Source organism: Melozone crissalis, unplaced genomic scaffold, assembly GCF_028551555.1.
Source record: "Melozone crissalis strain CALT ecotype California unplaced genomic scaffold, PUWL_Pcris_2 ptg000023l_1, whole genome shotgun sequence".
Classification (NCBI taxonomy): domain Eukaryota; kingdom Metazoa; phylum Chordata; class Aves; order Passeriformes; family Passerellidae; genus Melozone; species Melozone crissalis.
Window position 1 is genome coordinate 6,536,226 of NW_026535801.1, and position 19,335 is coordinate 6,555,560.

Genomic DNA, 19,335 nt, shown 5'->3' on the forward strand with positions numbered 1-19,335 from the left:
GATCCGGCTCATCGCCGCTGCCCCGGCGCTGTCCGGGAAAACATCCCCCATGGCCGCATTGTGGAAACTTCGCCTCATCTTCCCACAGGCGGCTGCGCCGGGGAAGGGGCGCCCCGGCTCCTGTGGCTCGCGCTGCGCTACATTAAAAATCAATCTCCTTGCAATTCGGCCGCGCCGGCATTAGGCGTCATTGTAAAGCTGTTTCTCCAGAAACCGCCAAAAGAGAGATTCTTGGCGTTGGGGAAAACGCGGTGACAGCAGGAAGGGGGAGAACTAGAGGGGTTTATTTGGATAAAACGCTAAATAATGCTCCGTTTGGGCGAACATTCCCCGAATAGCGCAAAGAAGAGCTAGGAAGCTATAAGCGCGCAGTGCTGCCGTCAGACCGCTCTCGTGGAAGGCGATGTCACTGTGTGTCACTGTGCCCAGCTCCAGAGGCAAACCCTGCCATCGGCACCCGCGGACAGCAGGGAATCCTGGCTGTGGAAGCGCACGCAGCGCACCTCGACCCCGGGGCCGCGCAGGATGGAGAGCTGGCCCACGGCCAGGGACAGCACCTTCACGGAGCCCTCGCTGCTGGCCAGAGCCACCAGGTCACCTGAAACACACGGCAAAGGCATCATCGAGGTTGGCAAAGGCTGCACAAGAGAGCGGCGCGGGAAGTTTTGAGATGTTGGCTTTAAAGAGACTTGCGTGTACTCCTGTTTTCTGAGATAAATTAACAGAAAGTTGCACGAATCAATAACAATGAGATTGGATTTTGGAGTAATTTGGTCAGTCTGGAGACATCATGTTCTCCTCACAAGGAGCCTGGCTACTTGGACAGAATGACAGAATCTGCTCAGTTGGAAGGGACCCACAGAGATCATGGAGTCCAACTCCTGGCCCTGCACAGGACACCGCAAGGGTCACACCATGTGCCCAAGAGCGTTGTCCAAACCTTTTTTGAACTGTCAGGTTTGGAGCTGTGACCATCCCTGGGGAGCCTGTGCCAGTGCCCAACCACCCTCTGGAGGAAGAACCTTTCCCTTATATCCAACTAAACCTCTCCTGACACAGCTTCAGGCAATCCCTCAGGTCCTGTCACTGGTCCCCACAGAGCAGAGATCAGTGTCTGCCCCTTCTCTTCCCCTCAGAAGGAAGTTTCAGGCCCCAGTGAGTCACCCCTCAGTCTCCTCCAGCTGAACAGACCAAGTGCCCTCAGTCACTCCTCACACAGCTTCCCCTCAAGGCCCTTCACCATCTTTGCTGCCCTTTGGATGTTGTCTAATAGCTTAATCATTTTTTTATGTTACAGTGATGAGAAGTGCACACAATACTCAAGGCGGAGCAGACCAGAGCAGGACAATCACTTATATTTAAATACAGTTGTTCAGGGACAGATTCTGAAACACAGACTGAGCACCAGAGAAGTAGATGCTCTCCTAATACCTGTAGGTATCAATATCAGACCATGCTTTTGACATTCCTTTTCTTGTACCACTCTAAGACATGAGGATATGAGTTTTCAGCTGAATTTCCAGAAAGTCAGGCATCTAACTGTACTGAGTGCTCGCTCCCTTATATCCTTATGGAAAAAATTATAATTAAATCCTTAGTATAGAACAGGGTTTAACAGTAGAAAAAATAAAAGAAAACCTAAAAAAGGTTCTAAGGAGTTCTCAGTTTCCATGTGCTTTTTTGCAAATCAAATGGACTCACTTTTGAACACTTTTAAGGAAGCAGAATGTGTTTATTATCTCCCTGCTTAAATAAAAGCAGAGGTAATAGCTGGTAAGTGACATGTTTGAAGTGCCTCTTATCCAGCCTCCAGATAAAGATTCTCCTTTAGAAATTAACTATAATAATCATGAGTTTCACGTACAAAAAAAAAAAAAAATCAATACATTCATTTCAAATCTGATGTGGCCCTAACAACAATGGGATCACTGTAGTGTCAGTCATGATCTTGGTCAAACACTTTTTTCTATTTAGAGCAAGTTCAATACACCCTGCGAGTGATTACAGCTCTTCTTATGTATTGAGATTTTCTCTCTGAAAGCAAAGACATCACCAGCAGAAGAATAATTGAAATTGACACAGACCAAGTCCATCTGGCACCAAGGTCATAATTTTTGGGAAGATTATGAAAAACAGGAGATATTTTTCTATTTTTAGTAACTCAGGTTATTTACCAAATAGCCAATGGGAACATACTATCCAACAGACATGAGCATGGAGGAATTTATCCCAGTTTTAACACTTCAGGGCCCTGGGTGTGCCTATGTGATGCACAGTTTATGCAGGGAATATATTGTCCCTCTGTTCAAACTAAGTCATAACAATGATGCTGTCTGTTCTGCTCATGAAGATCTGATGGCTTCATTTCACCATTTATCAAAAGAAACACGTAGCCTCAAACAGCTTACAAATGCACTGAGAATATCTAACCACAACTTATGCTCAGTGTGGTCATGGATATTTGTGCAAGAAAGGGAACTAGCAAGTAGAGCTAACCATGATAAATATGCCTATTTGCAAACCTTTACAACTACCCGGCTTCTTCATCTAGAACAAAGCCTGACACAGCAAAGATCTGTAGGATGGATTAGAGTGTCCAAAGCAGCAGATGTGAATATTTATTATAAACTCTCCTCCAGCAAGTCTTTGCTGACAGAAGCATTGCATATGGATTGCACTTGCAGCGAGACTCTCCAGGCAATCGCTGGATGACTTCTCCAGGAGCCAAACAAATGCCATGCTGCCTGCAGCCCTGACACCACAACAGCTGGGCAGGGGGTTAATGTCACTTCCAGCTTCTCAAAATCACTAATGAACCCAGTTGTTACAGACAGGGACAGGCAGGAGAAAAGATCTGGACAGCTGCTGTCCACTTCCAGAAAGCAAGGGCAGGACAGAATGACAACTCAGACAAAGCTTCAGCTCATTCACTCCTTGGGCTGAGCAGGGCAGGGGCAGGCCCCAACCCTGCATTTTTCTGCATGCTTTGCTAGGTAAGCCACATGCCTGAAGCAAAACCATAGCACTCATCCTGTCAGTCCATGCTAGAATTCTGACCGTCCTGGGAAACGACAAAGCCAAGAGGAAAACAGAGAGGGTCAGTAAGAAGCAGCCAGCTCGGAGGTGCAGTAGTACCTGCACTGCCTCCATCGCTGGCACTCACTGGGGGAAGGATGGAGCTCACCTGGCAGCCCTGGTGAAGGATGATCCATTCCACAGGAGTTTTCCCTGAGTTAGGATGTGTTACTATCACTGCCCACGACACAGCCACCTCCTGGCTCAGCAGCAGCAGGATGCACAGGCAGATGTGTGCGAGGGGGAATGCACAAAATGACAACATCTCATTTCCCTCACCCTTTATGTCAACACTGATCTACAGGCTCATAACCATTTGCTCATTATAATGTAAATTTACTCCCTCCTTCCTTCCGAATGGAGATGTTTCATTTTGGGAAGAGGGAACAAATTGTGTTTTATTGCTCTTTCAAAATTTTTTCCAATTAGGAAAGCAAACAAAAACTACTACATAATTGTGATGCAAAGCTGTATTTTAATGAAGGATACTTGTCACTAACAAAGGCACTTTGATAGAACACTGGAGGAAGATAAAAGCCTGAAGAGAGGTAGTTCTTCATACCTCTGACCCAACTGTCAGGTGGGGCTGGTCTGTGCAAACTCACTGAGCTGAGCAGTTAGGCTGATTTGCATTGAAATGAATAGATTCTGCTTAGAAGATGCAAAGTCTCCAAAACTGTGACCTCTAGATCTCACAGCCTCTAGATCTCCAGCTCACAAGGCTTCCAGAACCTGCTCTGGATGTCTTGGTGCACTTGGCAACATGGGGAGATAAAGTGAAGCTTTGCTCTGGTTGGCTCCACGCCAATCCTGAGCTCAGCCTTCTTCCTCAACCTGGCACACAAGGAGTGATGACAAAGCACATTGTCACCACAAAGAGACCCTAGAGCAGCAGCCTTTGTGCTAGTCACAGCTGATTTGCTCTTGCCCAGTGCTAAACACAAGTACTAATTTTTCTGATGTACCCCTATTATGTCCTTAGAATAACATAAGCTCTGACCATCTGGACACTTGCTTCAAGAGGGATGCAGTGAGTTGGAAAAGGTAAAGAAAGGTAACAAAGCCAATTAAAGGTACAAACAACTTGTGTGCAAAGAATCCTTGAGGGGATGACGGCTTAGCCAAGAAAATGGCTAAGCTGTGCATTAAAATGTACTTGGCTGATGGTGCTTCCTCCATATGTAAACCTCAGGCTTTATTCCTTCCTTGGGGATCCACAGAGAAATGTGGAGCCAAGCCAGACCCAGATCACTCCCCAGGGAAGGTGAAACACAGGGTTTCCATGAAAAATGTCTGTATCTCACCTCACCTGGGAGCTGCAGGGCAGCCAGAATCTGGAATCTCTGGACAGTCACCTTTCTGCTTGGACCAGACTGAGTTTTCTCTGGGGAATCACTGCAATTTCAGCTCTCTTTTTTGCCCAGTACTGCTGTAGGTTTCCAGTCCCAGTGTCCTACAGAGAACAGCTCTGTTCTTGTCTCTGGACTGGCAATGCTCTTCGGTTTAGGCATTGATTAATTACAATGCAGTGCTGTTGTTTGGGCTAGAAATACATTTGTACTTAAAACAATAAAAACCATCCATGCCCTTCTAGAAGAAGTATTCCTGCTACTAAAACTGTATATCTACATTGTTTTGAGACAAAATCTGAACCCTAAAATCATTTAGTACCTCAGAGACAGTAACATTTTGATAATTTTTTAAAAAATTTTTTACTTTTAGGATACATACCCCACTCTGAAAAAGGGGGTAGTTAAGATTAATTATGTTGTATGCAAATCTGTTCTTGTACATTTTCCAAATGTACAGAAAGTTATGGGTTTGATAAAGACCATAGCCATAAAGTGCCAAAAGCAGGAATCTGGCAAAAATCCCACCAAATTTACTGGAGTGTGCATACTGACCTAAACATGTGAACTTAAAAGCAAAGTTACTGCATTCAGCGAGGCTCAATTGTGTTAGATAAAAGTAAGCAACCTGCTTTTCCTCATCTGCAAGGAACTTTGCATACCTAAGGAAAGGAATCCTAAGGAACCAAAGCCCCTCCTGTGAAATCAGTATGAAATCCATCTCCTAATTTGAACTGGTGGATACATTTAAAATAGGGCAGGTGTGTTGAAGCAATCTAATTTGTTACTGCATTTCTTCAGAAGACAGAACTAGACAAGATTAATTTGCTGGGTTGATGGTTCCAAATTACTTGGGGTAAAAGGAACAAGACCTGTACTTGTCAAAAGACAGTTTGACAATTTATATTTCAGGAGAGCCTAACAGAAATCACAGCCATGATAACTGTGTTCTTTGTACAGTGAATTTTGAGTGAAACCTTGCCAGGACCACACTACACACAGCTTTACATGTCCAAAAAGCTGCAAACTGTGACAGGTTTGGAGCAAACCATCCCCACTGCTCACTGGTGAGCCTTTTTATATGCCCATTAAACATTTAACTTTTCATTGGGCAAATTAATTTACTCATTCTGCAACATCCCATTATCAAATAGTCTGAAAAGTTCTGTTTTAGCCCACCAGTACTTCATGTTTCTGGAGCAGTCTCACAGCTTCAATGCTAATAAAATATTGTTGTAACAAAAGTCACAAACTCTACAGGTCCCCAGGCACATTCCTCATGATGACTGGCACTGTTTGCTCACTCCCAGTAACATTTCCCATAGACTCAGCAGCTCAGGTGAAGTCTTCTGCTCAAAAATGGGGCACAGCAAGGACAGTGACAGATCAAACCCTCTCCTCCTCTCAGAGACAACAGAACAGTCGAGGAGCAGGAATTGGGCAGCTGTTTCTACTAAAAGTACAGCAGTTACTTTAGATTTCCTTGCAAATAATTCTGATGTGATAACTTCCCCAATTTAAAAATTACTTGCACTGCCTAACTATAAGCAAAACATCCACCTTCAAAGACAAACTCAGCTATTTCTGGGTTTAAATTAAAAATAAAAAATCTTGCATGGATTGAAGAAATTCTGTTTATCATAACTGCATACAGAAGCCTGAGACCATTCCTGATGGCAGAGATGAAATAACATATCAAAGAAAGAAAGCAAGAAAAGCTTTGATCAATAGGGAAATGGTTTTTATACACATCAGAACCAATTTAAAGAATTCTCTAGGATCAATTTAGATAGACAGAAATGCTTCTCAGCATTTATTACCTGTGGAGGGAATATTGATCCTATCCATTGATTTCTCCTGTGCATGTAGAGCAGCATCTGGTTTTGTTGTGTGGGTTTTTTCCCAAAGAAAGATGACCCAAAGTGGAAGGTATCAAGAAACTACTTATATTTTAAGGATTTACGTTAATGGTTCAACCAATGTCATCACTCAGAACTTTTAAACTCTGTTCAAGAATAGTCAGAATGGAATTTTGCTTAATTTTGGCACATGATTGTTAGTCAATGGAATATATTTTAAGATAAGTGGAGTTTTTTGAACCTTACTTACCAAAGGCTACCACTTCCTTACATTACACATTGCATCAAACATATTTTCTTTCCCGTTCCCTTTTTAAAAGGAATGTCTCTTCACAATAATGTTACAAATTGCACAGCCCTAATGCATTATATTCCCTCTGAATTTAGGTCTTTTGTCATTATTGGAGCTGCAACTATTTGCATCTTCATCAGGATCTCTCAGCCTGGAGTGTCCTAGGAATTGGGCACCTTTCAAGTGAGGTGTGAAAGGTAAAAATACCCAGTCCCTCCCTTTAGCAATCTGCCTAACAGTTAATGTGCTTGCCTACATAAAAGTAAATGGAATATTTACAAGGGCTGCAAACTATGATTGCAGTGGCTGTAGATAAAATTCTTCATTACTGTCACACTAAGCACAGCGTTATTTACCAGGCAACTGATTTCAACATATGATAGATGGTGGACAATTTTTTTTTGTTCTATAAACAGCTTTCAACAAATATAACAACTATTTCTTGTATGCTATGTTTTGCTTAGGAATGCACTTTTTAGACATTACTATATTACTCCATTCTCAAATGTGAGTAAAACCTCATAAATATTCTTGTGGAAATAATCATGACTTCCTTCCTCCCTTTGTATTCACACTCTATTTAGATCTTTCAAGGGTCAGGACATAGAAGAATAATCTTGAGCAGTTTGTAATTCACTTGCAGCAATTAACTAAATATTCTCAGTAATGAAGACCTAGAGGAAAGCTGGGAAAGAGAGAAGACGTCCAAGAATCTGCTGATACAGGTGTTTAATACACTGTTACCAAAATAAAATCCTTTTGTCATTCTCTCCAGAGACCTTTTTTTTCCCCTTTCTCAGAAGTATTTAAACAGCCATGGATTTGGCAAAGCATATTGGGGAAAATTAGCTCATCTCAGAGTGCACTTAGGCTTGTGACTCACCATGTGCGTGTGAAGTCTCTCAAATCAGTGCAATCACGTTCCCAAATGAGGCAGGATCAGCACACCACAAACACAGCCAGTACTGCAACAAGGACTCACAGCACTCTAAGGTCTCAGAGTGAGCAAACTCACTGCTTGTTTGGCTTTCAGCAGGACAGCAACAGTCAGGCCTCCCAAACAGAAAGGCAGCTTTTTATGCTGAGTAAGGCCATATGGTGCAGGTGTCCTAGACCAAGGATCATAGAAAGGTAATAACAGGAACGTCTGTGCAGAGAAGTTTCTCAGACAAATTATTCAGTAGAAATTTACAAAGGTAGAAAGGGATTTCCCTGGAACACAGAAAGACCTTAAATTACCCAAGAAGTGTGTTAGCAGAAATTCAAATCACATCTTTAAAAATCTGCATGTGGAGATTTGGCCTGGCTGATAATGGAGTGGGATGGTGTGGCCTGATGCATTTCCCTCCAAAGAGTAAAGGCCAGGAGTGATGTTTGGATGATGGAAAAAGGGGACTTCTCTTAATTTTTTACTCTGTGGAACTGTGACCTAGATGAAAGGGCATTATTCCTGGAGCTTAAACAGACCTCAGAACTTGACAAATCTTTTTCAAGCAAGAAATCACCAGAAAGTTACTCAGAGCAAAGAAAGCATTTATCTGATAGAAGAAAATCCTTTATATAAAAGAACTTAAAGCCTTTTTATAAGGATTTCTAGACCCAGACCATTACTGTAAAGCTCCCTTTCAGCTGGACTTGAGCTTGTTTATATTACATTTTAGTTGGCCTTTTTGATAGCATTTTGGATTTTTAAAGTAGCTTCAAAACACAGCAAAAAGTATTAAAGCAGAAACTTTTGAAGCAGAGTCTTCAAGATGTCAAAACCTTTCTGGATGTGTTAATGAGGCATGTTGAATATATTAAAAATAAAATCTTGGGAATAAAAGGAAAATACCTTCTTGTCTAGGATTGGGTTTTTTAAATGAAAATGTCTGTCAGAACAGAGTATTTTTATGCATATAATAGAAAGGCACTTGTCTAGCTTTCAGTGTTACCTAGAATACCTGTATGTGGGCACATGTGTAGGTCTGTGTTTCCAGGGGAATCTACCTTGAGGGAAAAAACCTATGAGAAAGGACCAAGACATCCTGGCAAAAATCCTTGGACTGCTACCATGTGCAGGACCTCAGGCTCACCAAGCTGCTCTGAAATCAAAAATCCCCAAAGGCAGCATTTAGTTTTTTAGTCACCACTAAAGGGGAGGTGTTGAGTGACACTGCATCCATGGGGAGCTGCAGTAACAGGCTGGCTGAGAAACTCCTGAGAAGGTGACATCAGTCCTGGTGCTGCTGCAGTTGTGCTTGTGCTGCTCAGGGCAACAACATGACAAAAATGTCACATTTTAAGAAAGCAACAGAGGAAAAGAGGAAAGATCAGTATCATCTGATGCTCTTCAAAAAGGAATAAATCACCATAAAATTATCTGCAGGAGTTGCCAAGCTGAACCTCTGCTTGCAAAGAAACTTTTTATGTGATAGCAAATGCTGCAGAGCATAGTTACAGTTCACATTCAGATCTTGTTCTGAAGAACAAGCTTTTCTCTTCTGTTGAACTTATGTATTGGAAGCAGCATGTCAAGTACTGTACTGCAAGTAACACTATCTCCAGAACACATTAGCTGTTTTCTTGGTGTTTCAAGAGTTGCACTTATATTAACTAAAAACTTTCATTAAGAAAAATAATACTTACTGATGAGCTAACTGAGAAAAAATTAAGTCACAGCAAAATTTCTCTTACCACAAATTGAAAATTATTCTAGTTACTGCTACAAGTGAGGTCCCTGAATACAGATTTGGATGCACAAAACCAAACTTCTTACTTGGCTGCAGCTGTATGTGTTTTAGGCACTGGTATGGCTCACTTTTAAGAATTCAGTGAAGTTGAGTGGTGTATAAAGAGATGAAAAATTCCAGGTGTGTAGGAACATAGCTCTGACAAATGGAAACACTGCTTTAAAAGCATTCAGAGAATAGAAGATAACCTTTGTATTAATCCTCTGCTCCTTCTCCTTCTCCTACTTTGAGATGCCTGCAGTCATTCAGGTAAAGCCTCCCTGATCCTCCTTCCCTTCTCAAGTGATAAGATGGATATGCTTGTGTTACAGGAGATGAGACTGGGATATGAACACTGATTTATGTTTCCCCTGGACAGCATATGCATCATCCTTTCCATTAACTGCAAGGGAATGACCAGATGTGTAATCTCTTTCTGGATTCATCTCATCTGACCTTGCCATCCCACAGTGGGTTCAGCTCCTTCTGCAGCTACCAGGGAGGAAAATTCCCTTTTCCCAGGAGCTCCCTGCCTGTCTGGGACAGCAGGTGGCTGCCTCTGTGTGCTGACTACAGAAGGACCTCCACAGCTCCTCCTCAGACACCTCAGGCAGGGTGACACTAAATCCCATGCAGGAGTTCCAAACAGGCACCTCAAACACATTTAAAAAGAGAATTCCCTAGCTTGCACTGCTGGCAGATGTGTAACCCAGAGCAAATGTACCTAGGCACATGTATCCATCCAGGGGTTTAAATACCATTGAAAGTCAGACTTCCATAGGCAATGACCTCAATTAAACACAAGTCTTAATCATTGGTGCAACTCCCATGCTGTGGCAACAATCCATAATTTCAGTAGCATTTGATAGCAAAGCAGGTCACGTGCATTGTCAACATTTTGTAACCCTATTAACTCTGAGATAATGGACTTGTCTCTGCTACATTTCTAAGCTTATTGGAGTGGACTGTAATTAGCACTTCCTTTTTTTAATACAAATCTCTTGACCCCCAGAGCCAGTTCTTACACCACAGCTAATAACCACTGCAGGTGAGCAAAGCCTGAGATGGAGGTGGAACATAGACCTAGAAGCCAAACTTCAGTTTACTTCCAGAGTTTAAGCAAGTCATGAAAACTACTACTTCAGAGAAAAAGTGCTCTTAAGGGATGGTAATATTTATTTTGATTTGCCTCAAAATTATCTTCTTAAGTGTTTTACCTCTGAATATGCTCCTTAAAGAGAGGTTCAGTGTCCTTATGAGCCCAGACCAGAGCAGCTCTGGATAAACATTGTGGATTCCTAAAGTTTTTTGCACTCATCAGTATATACTAGCAAATAAACAGGAAACGCTTCTGTTTTGTCCTTAAACTAGTTTCTTGTTTTCATTATTATTTCAAGTTTAGAGGATGATCTAATGTATGTGGATTCTGGTTTCTGTCAAGCCAAGTCCTTTGTTACACGACGCTCCTGGGACATGGAGGCTCATGTGGGGAAGGTTAAAGCCCTGCTGAGGTGGCTGGGAAAGCCAGGCTTGGTTTGTGCCTCCAGCTTAGCCTGAGGTTCCCCTCCTGACTGTGCAGTGTCCCATCTGTTGGAGCTGTCTGGGCACCTTCTCTGGTGACTGGAGAGAGATGAGTGGCATAAAATGTGCTCTGCACACCTGCACTCTCCATTCACCCCATGGCTAGCTCGAGCAAATGATCTCATTTTCAGGTGGTCAGATAGATGGGGCTCAATGCCACTCTTCATCTCAAACCTCAGCTCTCCCAAATCAAGTTGGGTTTTTTTGTCTGTTTGTAAAACTTGCTGGAGAAAAAAAATTGGAGATATTAAATCTTAATCAGTGCAGCCTTCAGATGTTGCCTACACTATGACAATGATACAGGTGAAGCAGCGCTGCAGAGTGGCTTTTATCTTTCTTCCACAGTACAACTAAATAGTATTTCACTAGGGTAGTAAAACCAGACAGACAAACACACAGCAAGACTGAAAACAAAACAAAAACCCCGAAGTAGAAAACTGGGCTTAATAATCACTTCTCCAATACAAGCTCCAAGAGTCTCCCTTTAACTTAAGCATGTTATTGTCAACAGTGGCATCTTTGTTCAGCTGTTCCCTTAAAAACATTCCTATTACTGTCATTCCTCAGGTTGTCATATTCACTGCCTTGACAGCACAAACACTGTGCTGTAAAATCTGTCAGAGAGGCCACTTGATTTCCTACATCTTCTGACACTTGCAGGTCTTTAATATCAGGCTGTCAGAACACCTGAGAGAGAGGCGGGTGCTCCCCTGTTCAGGCTGTTCCTGTGACTACCTTCACACACACTTTCATCATTAGCCTCACTCTACTGGGAGATCCTGACTTTTATGCCCTCAGAGTCCCATGCCAGAAAATGCTGCTGGCATAAATCTATGGCAGAGGTTAGCTGCCTCACTAACCATGGAGTTCTACACCAAGTAAAACGAAGCCTTTATGTCTTTATGTTTTACAAAGCTTATATAGTGTTTTCTTAAACTTTCTTCTGTGATTTTTTTTCCCAGAGGGGAGCTGTAGTAGGTGTAACAATTACTCAGTGACAGGCGTAGGTGAAAGTCATCTGCTTAAAATAAACCCCTCTGTGCCAGGACCCTTTTGTCTTTGGGTGTACTCATGGAGCAGATGAGCTTGGTGGGCAGTGAGTTTTCTGTAATGCAAAACTCCTTAGATTCAATATTAAAATGAAACTGAGAGAAGCAGAACAAGAATAAATCAGACCAGAACAGTCCCTGGTCTTTAACTGTTTATGGCACTCCCTTTACAGAGACGAGAGCATCTGTAATCCTGCTCCTGCTTGGCTGTTGTCCCATAAGTGACAGTGAAGTGTTCCTGGGGCAAATAATTACCCTGGGATACTTGGATACAGAGAAAAATAAATGAAGAGCTGTTAAAAAAGATTTTATAGCCCCCAGATCTGGGTGCTGCTGCTACCAACAGCCCAGTTGATCTCATGGTGTGACACAGTGCCACATGGGTGATGGATTTAGGAAATCCCATTCCAAAAACAAAGTGTGATAAGCAAAGCATGTACTTCCAGGTGGTATGAGTCAGATAAGCCACCAGGAATGATGGATGAATGTTGTGTAGCTTTAAGTGACTGTATTGATGCCCCAAGAGTTTCTGCTTACAGAGAGGAGAACAAAAAATTAGGTCTTTAGTGCTTTAATTGCTAAAGAACATGTGCTGCAGGAACCTAATAACTTTTTTTTGTGTGAATCCACGAACACCACGCAAGAGCATTACTGGAGAATCAACAGAGCTCTGGTTGCGGCAGAGGTAGGACAAGTTTGGAGATCAGTTCCAATAAAAACCTTGCTGCCCAACAGCACAGTTTGTTTAATTTCCCTGGGCCTCAGCTCCCCATCTACGTCAGAAACCTGAATCACCACTTTGTTCAGCCATCTCTTTAGGCTGACTAGGGAGGGAACTCTTACAGTTTGTCCAGTGGAGCCTCTGGGCATTCTTGAAAAAAAACCATAAATAATCACAGAATGGGTTGGAAGGGACTTTAGAAGTGGTGTAAGGCAGCAGCAGATCCCCTGGCTCTGTGGGCACACAAGGGATTGAATGAACCTTGGGGGATAACACACACTACCACACCCCTAGGCTGCCAAATGCCCCTGACCTGTCCTCAGGGCATGGCCAAGGCTGGGCAGGGAGTGTGGGCTGGCTGCTCCTGCCTGGAATGGTGCTGCTGTGGGGATAACAAACACTGTCACCACGGCATTTATGGCACTAATGCTGAACTGCTGGACAGCATCCACAAAAACCTGTGCTGAGGAAATGGGACACAGCTAGAGTGCTGAAAAGGAATCCTCAGCTAACACAGCTCTGATGGTTTTGAGTGTACACAGAATATCTTGTAATACTACAGCTAAGTGATAGTTAAATAAACAACAAAGCTACTTGTAGGGTACTTCAGTCCCTTTGCAGATTTATGGTGCTTTGAAGGCAGCTCCTTGCCAAGGTTTTCAGCAGGGTTAACGCTTTTGACTCCTATGCTTTAGTGTCTGAAAGATATGAATTGTGTTTCACTTGCTGGCCTGGACTGACTGGGACATTGCTACTTTTATTCACAGCCAAAAAATATTTCTAATTCTTTATGGATTATTCATCCCTTGCCTGAGAAGGCAGCATAGGTCAAGTCTGAATGAGTTTGTCTCAGACCCTGCAGACCAGCTGCTCTTTCAAGCCTAAGTCCACAACGTGCAACGGTTTCCAAAATTAAAATGTCCTGCTAGACTCAGGTAGTTTCTGATATATTAGATTAGGATATAAAATCTAACTGTGAACCCCTTGAACTGTATTCCTCTTCCTTGATCTTGCCATTTGCAATCCTACTGATTGCTTGGAGATGTTAGTTGCTCTTTCCTGTGCTCACAGAGCCAGTTGCACACAAAAATTGTGGTGCTAGGGATTTTTAAGTCCAATCCATCCCCTTCCTAGGACTGCATAGGCATGAGTAGTTTAAATTATTTTCTTTGAAATCCAGGTTACCAAAGCAACCCTGTCAGATAGAGGCATTCACCCTTCTCATCTGCTGGATGACTCTGGCTAATACTTAGGCTGTCATGGTCTCCAAAAGAAGGAAGACTGCAATTCTGCTCCACCACCACATTATCTTTTCTCATTGCTTTTATATTTTGGCAAACCTGCAATGATAGGAGGTAATTCTAGCTTGTAAGATCTGAGAAGAATCGAATGCAAATCCCAATGCATAGCTTTCATATCTAAATATGCAATTTTCTGCAACCTCCCTGTCTCCTCCTGATTTACCCAAAAAGCTGGTGAATACTTTGCTATTTTCCCTTTCTTTTGAAACACAGGCTTTGCTCTAATAGCTCTTTTCCTTTTCCAGCAATAATTTTCCTTCCTCTTGTACTGAAGCTCAGCACCTACCTGCAGTTGTTGTTCTCAGTCTAGCCTGGTTTTTCTGTCCTCTTCTACCCCATCCAGTTCTTTACTCCAAACTCCTTATTCTTCCACACTTGTGCCTCAGGTGGTCCCATGGCCATCCATCCATCATCCATCCATCCATCCATCCATCCATCCATCCATCCATCCATCCCTTCCAACTCTGCACTAAATCTACTTTTCTCCTGACACATTTCCAACTTGAAGCACTGATTTGAACTTTTTTTTTTTTTGTGATTTACATGTTCTTTTGACCATTTCCAAATAAAATCTTTGTCATTTAGCTTTCTAACCAGCATATGAACACAGCCAGGCTCCTGGAACTCCTGGATTACTAAATCATCTACATGACTATCCTGATGAGTCAAAAAATGATGGTATGGAAAATCACTTAGAAATTCCATCCTCCACAAAATTTTAAATGCCTTCTGTATTATTCTTAATTAGTAAGTTGCTTAATAATACTGTCCTGACATAGTCCTGTGAGGAATTATAGGAATTAACCTGAGCTGTTACTAGCCACAATTTTCCTTGTCAGAACACGAGTCTTACTCTCACAGTGCCACGTGTTTTGGGCCAGCACAGACCCAGGCCCTGGCCAAGAAAAGCTTTGGCCCCATGGTGGGACAGAGTTATCAGCCATGTCTCACCAAAGAAACTTCAGCTTTGTCTTTCTTCTTCATTTATACACAAAAATTTCAAACACTGATGTTAGGGCAGAATCCCAGATCTTATTTTGTGAACAGGGAAAGCTGTGGGTCACATTGTGTTCCTCCACTTTGGGAGAGCTTTTGCTCTAAGTATGACCTTGTACTCCTGTGATTCTATCCCTATGGATACAGATCTCTTTCATCTGTACACTCAGGTGAATGGATGATTCCCTAACATTGTTAATGTTTTTAACTTTTAATAACCTCCACAATTCAATGAATTTGAAATTTCCATTAGACAACTGTGTCTGTTCTTTCTTTTGACTGTGAGTGAGTCAGATATTTGAGTTAAAGCTGCAAATGGATGCAGCTTCAATAAATGGCATTTGTTTTAAAATGGGGCTCCTGTCTGGTCCTAGAGTTTCTCAAAAGCTGGAAATGCTCCACTGAATTTCTGATTGCAGCAACTACTGGAGGGAAAAGCCAGGCTCCACTTTCACATCCAACCTCTCTCTGAGTCTCATTATTCATCTATCTGTCTGTCTGTCCATGTAAATGTATCTCCACAAGTTTGATTCAGACTCAGTCCCTGATTTCACAACAGCTTTAGCCACATAACCAAAAACCATGCCAGGCTGCATAAATGGAATTTCAGCAAGTACTTCTGAACAGAACCTCTTCACCAAATTGTTTTTCTGTAATTGAAAAATGTCTTTCAAATGGAACCACTTAGCATAGCTCTGAACTCCATCCAGGATGGTCATAAACTGCTGCTCACTGGCTAAGCCCCAAGGTTGTAACATCAGATACAAATGCAGTAGCAGATGCCCATACTGTCAACACCGAAATCTGGCCTGATGAGCTCCATTTTAAGGGGTTTGTTTCTTTGTTCTCATTTCTGCTTGTAAAATCAAGGAATGCATGAAAGCAGAGCTCAAATTAAATATTCTCTGGGAAAACCAGCATGAAAACTCTCTCCAAGCCAGGCTTCTGGTCTGCCTCAGTCTTATCCCAAATAACCCAAATAGCTTGTGATGGAGCCTTCTCCAGAACTCCATATTCTTCATGAGCAATAAAAGAAATATATACTGAGGTCACGATACTGAGGTGAAAAACCTCAGTATCAGCTTCAATTATTTTCTTATCAAAGCATCCCAGATAAGCATCATTTCAGCACTTCTTCCCCGTTGTCTGTAGTGAATCACCTTTAGCTTCTCACTGCAGCCCTTTCAATGGTCTCCATTCCCCAGTCACACCAATTCAAACTTCTTTCTCTCAAGACTTTCCTTTAAGTATTTCATCCTCTCCATTCCACCTGTTTGGCTTTCAATGTCTCATCTCCTGATTCACCCAGCAGTTTTTACACCCAAAAGCTCAACAACCCAAATATTGATGCTTTCTGCAGAACACAAAGACTTGAATGGGATCAATTGAAACCACTGATGTCAAATATAATGTTAAATGTTCTTCCTGCTCTTGGTAATGGCTGTTGAGAGAACAGCCTTTCATGGGACTTGCTGCAAATTCAGACACTTGAACAGCACAGACACTGCAGTGGAGTCACAGGTAGAGATGTGTCAGCAATGAGTCAGAAGGCAAGAGAGAGGGGGAAAATGCCTCTTGTATCAAACTGATTGTTATTGTTTTAGCCCAACACCTCTGTAGGCAGCTGCTGTGCCACCACCTTTACCTTCACTCCAAGCTCATTCCTGGAGTACAACTCAGGCTTTCAGAATTACTTGGGGCACCAAAGTCTGAGCTTCTGCTGAAAGCTCTTTTCATTTGGCATCCAGCCCTCAGTTATATTTCTAGTTAATACCCCTGGGGCACTAAAACTGCCCCAGTCCCATCCCATGAGCAATGCTGCCTTGGAAAGATGAACCACTGGCCTGTGCTAGACAACAATCAAACAAACAAAGGACTTTGGTGCCTTGAAGCTGGAAATCAAGTAGGAAAGAAATGGAAGTTCCAAAAAGGGATCCAGCCTAAGGAATATCCTAGTTCCTGTATTTACTGCAGCTGTTCCTGAGCTAGTATGTTTGGGATAACAAGGATGAGAATTCCAACAGACACATGATAATGACTAGAAATAATTTGATGTTATCTGTTTCTCTATCCCTACTGTTGGAGTAGTTTGTTTCCTACAATTTTAGTTTTGCATCACAATAGATCACTGGAAAAGTATTGATTAAATCTGAGGTCTTACAGACATAAACTATTTGCAATATCTAGTATGAGAAAATAATTTAACTCTTAGAATCTACTGATTAACATATAATTCATGTGATTCCTTTTACTGTTAGAAATACAGTTTAATTCAAAGATAATCTTCTAATCTGCTGTATTAAAAAGCAATTATGGCAAGAGTGCATTAACTAACAATCAGTTGCCAGAGACAAAACAGCTCCAGGACTTTATTAAAACACACTCATGTGGAGGTGACTGAACAACTGGGGAGGGCATCCCTTAATCCACTTAATTATTTAATGCAACAGGATTTAATTTGCTAATGAAATGAATGAAATTGTTGGATACTGAACACAGGCTGGTTTATGCACGCCCACCATGGCATCACAGATACTCCTCCCTCTGTTTGCAGGCACTGGGGCTGAGGGGCTGTGAGCAGCATCAATACTGGGAAAGGCTTCCCAGAAACCTTTGAAATGGAATTTAGAAACTGAGATACAGGAGGAAGAAGCATTTGTAATCAAGCCATCCTGTGCACAACACCACAGAGCTTCTGCACATGCCTCTGGCCTGTATGGGATGCACTGATACATTAAGGAAAAGTGGAATCCTTAAGTGTAAAGTTTTAGACAGAAGGGTAGAATCTCTTCTCAATTAAGGAAACCAGGGGAAAAAAAACCAAAAGAGAAGCCCACACAGACTGAACTCCATTGTTTAGGATGCTAAAGAGAGATTCTACTTAAAAATTAAAATCACATTTTCCCTTAGTACCAAATATCAATAATTCAAATACTTAAGTCAGCAAAAACGATAGAGTATTGGATCTGCATGAACAGAAGAAGTCAATGGCACATTCAGGATTAGAACTTGAATCTGTTTCTCAGAACATCTCCTTTTGAAATTCTCTTTGTGCTACATGGATCAGTTCCCATCACTCCAGCTGCCTCAATAGGATGTGTAGAGTAAGACTTTAATTCCCCTGAAAGACCCAGGCATATTACAAATTATTAGCATCCTCCACTGCCTGTATATGAAACTCATATACCTATTTGTCTTCTGCACAATTGGATTTCAATCTTGATTTCATTGGTAGCTTGTGCTGTATTTGGATTAATTATTTAGTGAAAATGAACATCACTATGTGTGGCAAAGATGAAAAGCTTACCAATGGAGAAGTAGAATTCCCTTGTAGAGGGAATTGTACTCACTGCCTCTCTGAGTGTATCATGAATGCACACATGATTAACTGAAGTTTTTCACTTCTCTCTGAAGGAAACCAATGCCCCCTTTTTGCTGTCCTCAAGTTGCAAGCTTTAGGTGCTCTGAAAACAGATTATGGCCCCTGCAGCTTTATATTATTTATTGATATTACCTGCATCTTGCTAATCTGCCCCGCACTAAAAGAGAAGCTTCCTTGTTTCAAAGTCAGATTTATCTGGAGAGCTGATTCCAGACTGTTTAAAAGTCTTGCTAAGTTTGAAATAGGACAATAATTAAAATAAATGCAGGCCTGAGTAGAGATTTGTTCATCTACAGCAATGATTGCTTCTTAAACTTCAGCTCACTGTGGTTTCATAGCAAAGACAAGCATAGAAACCTAAAACCATCTCATATGAACCTGGTTTTAATTGAGCTTGCTCTTTCACTAGTGAAAAAACCAAAATACAGGCAATAATAAAAAAAATAAACCATGATTAAGTGAGTTGAGGCTACCTGGGGGCTGAGCAGGACACAGCAAGAAGAGAGGCAGGACTGCAATGGGAGAAATCCCTTACTGGATGAAACCAGCTATTTTTTTTCTTGTTGGATGCCCCACACATTGTGGCTGTGAACACCTAACATCTAAGGATGTCAAAAAAGATTAAGTAATTAAACAGGAAAAAAAGAGAAAGAGTAGTTGATAAGTGTTTGTAGGAGGAGGAACTGACTGGTTCAAAATAACCAGGTGGGAAGTGGAGGGGGAACAGGGCAAGCTCTGTGGAGGTGGATCCAAAATGGACCCGAAATTCTTGGTATAATTTCTTTTGCTGCCTGTGGGACTCACTGGGTGGGGAGCAGTGAAAATACGAATGTCATTGCTCACTGGTTTTGTATTTTGAATGATGTAGCTGCTGCCCATCGTGTGATCACCTATCCCATCTCTTCCCTTTCTTCCCTCTTTCCTCCCTCTATCTGCTGTGTGAAAATCACCAGCATGGAAGAAGATTTGGAGTGAGCAGCAGCAGCAGAGGAATTATGGAATCTGTGAGCTATGGGGTG

General features: G+C 42.0%; 1 protein-coding gene across 1 annotated transcript in view; it reads right to left on the bottom strand.

Annotated features, from left to right (window-relative positions):
* Nucleotides 1-247: 247 nt before the first annotated feature.
* SPAG16 (sperm associated antigen 16) overlaps nt 248-19,335 on the bottom strand; it is a 371,498-nt gene continuing 352,410 nt past the window's right edge. The window contains exon 16 of the mRNA XM_054278128.1: nt 248-598. Within this exon, the coding sequence (XP_054134103.1) occupies nt 417-598 (182 nt within the window). The 3' untranslated portion in view covers nt 248-416. The remainder of the gene's footprint in view (nt 599-19,335) is intronic.